Source organism: Populus euphratica, unplaced genomic scaffold (assembly GCF_000495115.2).
Source record: "Populus euphratica unplaced genomic scaffold, PopEup_1.0 scaffold147.1, whole genome shotgun sequence".
Classification (NCBI taxonomy): domain Eukaryota; kingdom Viridiplantae; phylum Streptophyta; class Magnoliopsida; order Malpighiales; family Salicaceae; genus Populus; species Populus euphratica.
This window is the reverse complement of record NW_011500032.1, coordinates 11,606-16,299: the sequence shown is the minus strand read 5'-3', so window position 1 is coordinate 16,299 and position 4,694 is coordinate 11,606. Positions and strand designations below refer to the sequence as shown.

The window sequence follows — 4,694 nt, the reverse complement described above, 5'->3', positions numbered from 1 at the left end:
TCCGGCAGAGAAAACATGGCTAGAATCCATCAAAATAGAGCTTGCTCATTTGAATCCACTATCAAACTGGAGTATCTGGAGGGTTCCAAACAACCTTCTGGCTATCAATAAAGATGCATACAGTCCTCACATCATCTCCATCGGACCTCTTCACCATGGAGAGCAGAATGTGCTAGCTATGGAGGTTCACAAGTTGCACTACATGCTGTCTCTCCTTGCTCGGACACCGGATCCCGCTAAGAGTCTAGATGAATGTGGCAAAGCCATCCTACGTTTTGACAAGCACATCCGAGCTTGCTATGCCGAACCAATTGACAAATACAAAGAAAATGATCTTGCCAAGATGTTGTTGGTTGATGGTTGCTTTATACTCGAACTTTTCTTGAGGTTCTCCATGGCTGATCTGCGATTGCAAGATGATCCTGTTTTCAATACTTCTTGGATGGTTTTAACTCTTCGCCGCGACTTGGCACTGCTAGAGAATCAGATTCCATTCTTTGCTCTTGAATGGTTATTCAAGCTTACAGTAAAACCTAGTGCCATTGGTCAATCACTACCTACCCTGCCTGAGCTAGCTTTCGATTTCTTTAAATCATCTCTGTATATCAATAGAGGAACTTTAGCTGTCAGCCGGAGAATAGTCCCCCATTTGCTTTAATTCTTGTGATTCAAGTTCAAATAAAAAAAGAAATATAATAAATTACTTTCCAGTCAAAGATTTACTTATTATATGATATTATATCACCTATGAATAAATTATTTAGTAGAAAAATAACATTAAAGAAATCTTTACTTTTATTGTAACCTAATTTTAATTTAATTTTTATAAAATTTTAAAAAAATAAAATTAATAAATCAGATATTTATTTCAATAAAAAAATATAATTTATCAGTTTGGATAGAAACTAATAACTATAATGTGTTTTGTTATTATATTCTTATCTTTAAGATAATCCTTACTTTCAACATAATCTTTATCTTCAAGATAAAATGATAATTATTTGTTTTTAAATTTAATTCTAATTCGATCTTTAAAAAAAAAAAGTTTGATTAAGACTTTATTTCTCACAAAGAATGAAATTTTTACTTTTAAAATATATAATAAATAAAAACATTATTAAAAAAAACTCTAAAATAAAAAAAAAAACCACCACAAAATCCATTACCAAAAACCTTAAAAATATATATATAAAAAAAACATTTACAAAAAAAAAGAAGGGGGCGCGGCCGAATCAGTCGTCGCTGTCCCCCCTCCCCCCAGCTTTTTCCTCTCTTCTTCCCCGGCCTCATTCTCTTCCCCATCAGACTGACTTTTCATTCTTCAGTCTCAACCCTCGGGAGCTGAAAGCTCCTCACAAAAAAAAACGAAGCAAATAAAGGCCCGAGATCATCTTCCTCTCGGTCACCTTCTAGGCTGTGGTCCCAATCACCATTAATCTCTGCCATGTCTGCCTCTATACCAGAACCATGAACTACATTGGCATGTGATCCTCCTTACTTCGAAGATCTGCTGAGTTTAAAGGGACCATGGTTTTTGCTTGGAAAAGCACAAGTTTTGATCGGATGCAGGGGCATGAAAACTTTTACAGCGGATGAAACCAGCATCGTCAAGATTAGTAGCAACTTAGCTACTTCCATGCACCATGAGCATGCATCCACAACCGGTAACGCGCGCCTCTTCCAGTTCCAGCAGCAGTACAACACCCTTTCAGGCATCAGCAGGGGCGGAGGTAGGATTACTTAACCCATTCCCTGAACAACAGATAAAAGAGAAAACACAAGCGAACTGAGAACGAGCAAACACAGGGAGAGAGACAAGGAGAATAAGAGAAGCAAAGGAAAACAAAACCAGAGGAGAAGCGCACGAAGAACAAAAACAGAGAAGGAGAGAAGGTAGCTTTGGCAATTCAGCACACCTTCACCATCGTCTACGTCATCAAGCTCCAACATTAGGCAGACTCTGAGAGTGAAAGTTAAGAACAGGAAGAAGCAGAGCAGAGAGTGTCCGTTCAACCAGCAATCTAACATCTTCATCGCCATCGTCTTCGACTTCGCCTCTCGGCATAGTAAAACGGGGAAAATAAACCAAAAACAAGAGAGAGATGGGAGTGAGATTGAAAAGAAAAGGGAAGAGCAGGACATTCTTCGGCCGGAGCTAGGATCATCACCTGCGTCTTCGTCTTCGTCGCTGTCTTCGCCCAGGTAAGCATTCTTCCTCCTGCCTTGCAATTCCATCTTCAAGTTTCGTTCAAAACAGTGCGTAGGTAAAATTAATTACCTTCGCACTGTGCAGTGCACACGTGAACCAGCTCACGTGTGCCTGTTTCATGGGCTGGTTACTGGCCTGAGCCATTAACCGGGTTGGGCTTGTTAAATCCAGTTAATATAGCTGAACTCGATGGAACCTCAAAATAAAAAATAAAAAGAAAATATAATAATAATAGATAATAATAAACTAATATTAAAAAAATTTCTTCAAATTTATTTTTTATAAAAATATTCACTAACACTTAGTGTTAGAGTAAATAATATTGTATTTTTTGGATTTGCATGATATTTATCAATATTAAAGTTAAAAATATTCTTAAAAATTATTTACTATACTAAAATTAGGAATATAGAAAAAGAGATAAAAAAATTAAATAATTTTAAATAAAATTATCAATGAAAACATTTTTTTTTTGTATAACTAGTTTGGTATTATAAAATCTATGTTGATTGGTTATGGTTTTTATTTACCGTAATCCTAGGGGTAACTTCTTGAATAAGATTTTAAAAAAAATATCACTATTTTTTTAATTAAAATATATTTTAATTTTTTGTCATAATATTTAGGTGTAACAACTCTCATGATATATAATTAATTTTTCAATATCCTTGTATTAGCTATATTTTTCCTTTTCAAATTAAAATTGAAGAATAATCTCTCCATAATTATGTCAAATAACATTATTTTAATGATTTAGTTCAATAATTAAAATCATGAGTTCTTATAATAAATTACCTATTTTTTAAGGAAAATTAATTAGTGGTATTTTAATTATTATTGTTAAAATCATGAGCAGTTTTCGAGCTTGGGCCTAGAGTCTTGAAATTGAAAATAGATAGCTTCAAGTAGGTTTGGACTTTTAATCAATAAATAATTTGAGATTATGGGCTTTGTGTTGAAATGAGTTTTGATTTCAAGTTACAAAGGACATCTTAATCTGGGTCATATGTTTTTTATTATATTTTAAGTTTTACCTGTTTTTATATATATATTTTTTAACATATTTAAATATTATTTTCCTTTTGAACAATCCTAAGGAAAGTACTCCTTATCGTGCACCTAATTTTTTTTAATAAATTCTAAAATTTAAACACAAAAAAATCAAGAAATATAATATACATTTTTAACCATCTACTTAATCCTTAGAGATTTAAGCTCAACTTAGTGACAAAAATCTCTTTAATAACTTTATATTATTGTTTTAACACAATCATTCAAGTATAAAAATTTTAAATTTAATACCTATATATGTTCACATTATCTTAAATTAAATTTTAATTTTAATTAAAAAAATTATAATAATAATATCTGAACTCATAACAATTTATTATAATAATTTTGATATTATTTTAAATCATCAACTCAATCAAAAAAAAAAAAACTATGGCATTGATGGAATTAATTCTTTAACACATACTACAATAGTATTTTCATAGGGATTAAAGGGGCAGATTTGTCCAAAAACATTGCATACATGTGGAGGCAGGCCTCATTATTTTACGAGGAAAGTCCATCAAATTCAATTAAAAAATAAAAAAGAGGTGTCATTTCAATCTTGCAAACCAGCTTAGAAGAAGAGAGGCAGGCAGACTTTGAAGATACGGTGAACTCAGAGCAGGATCAAAAGACGTCGAACACTTGTGGCACACATAATTTTCCAGGTAAAAGAAACTTCAGTCATGGTGGTTTTTTTCTTCTTGGATAATCATAATTTGATAAAAAATTTCAATTTTTTCCCTTTGCCAGGGTGCTTTTATTTCAATCATTTGGCCTCATGGATCAACTTCCCATCACAAATCAAGTTCCGGCAGAGAAAACATGGCTAGAATCCATCAAAATAGAGCTTGCTCATTTGAATCCACTATCAAACTGGAGTATCTGGAGGGTTCCAAACAACCTTCTGGCTATCAATAAAGATGCATACAGTCCTCACATCATCTCCATCGGACCTCTTCATCATGGAGAGCAGAACGTGCTAGCTATGGAGGTTCACAAATTGCACTACATGCTGTCTCTCCTTGCTCGGACACCGGATCCCGCTAAGAGTCTAGATGAATGTGGCAAAGCCATCCTACGTTTTGACAAGCACATCCGAGCTTGCTATGCCGAACCAATTGACAAATACAAAGAAAATGATCTTGCCAAGATGTTGTTGGTTGATGGTTGCTTTATACTCGAACTTTTCTTGAGGTTCTCCATGGCTGATCTGCGATTGCAAGATGATCCTGTTTTCAATACTTCTTGGATGGTTTTAACTCTTCGCCGCGACTTGGCACTGCTAGAGAATCAGATTCCATTCTTTGCTCTTGAATGGTTATTCAAGCTTACAGTAAAACCTGGTGCCATTGGTCAATCACTACCTACCCTGCCTGAGCTAGCTTTCGATTTCTTTAAATCATCTCTGTATATCAATAGAGGAACTTTA

General features: G+C 33.9%; 1 protein-coding gene across 1 annotated transcript in view; it reads left to right on the top strand.

Moving 5' to 3' along the window:
- The first annotated feature begins 3,800 nt into the window (after positions 1-3,800).
- Positions 3,801-4,694, top strand: part of LOC105142498 (UPF0481 protein At3g47200-like) — a 4,718-nt gene continuing 3,824 nt past the window's right edge. Inside the window, exons 1-2 of the mRNA XM_011050158.1 lie at positions 3,801-3,930; positions 4,016-4,668. Coding sequence (XP_011048460.1) covers positions 4,044-4,668 — 625 coding nt within the window. The 5' untranslated portion in view covers positions 3,801-3,930; positions 4,016-4,043. The remainder of the gene's footprint in view (positions 3,931-4,015; positions 4,669-4,694) is intronic.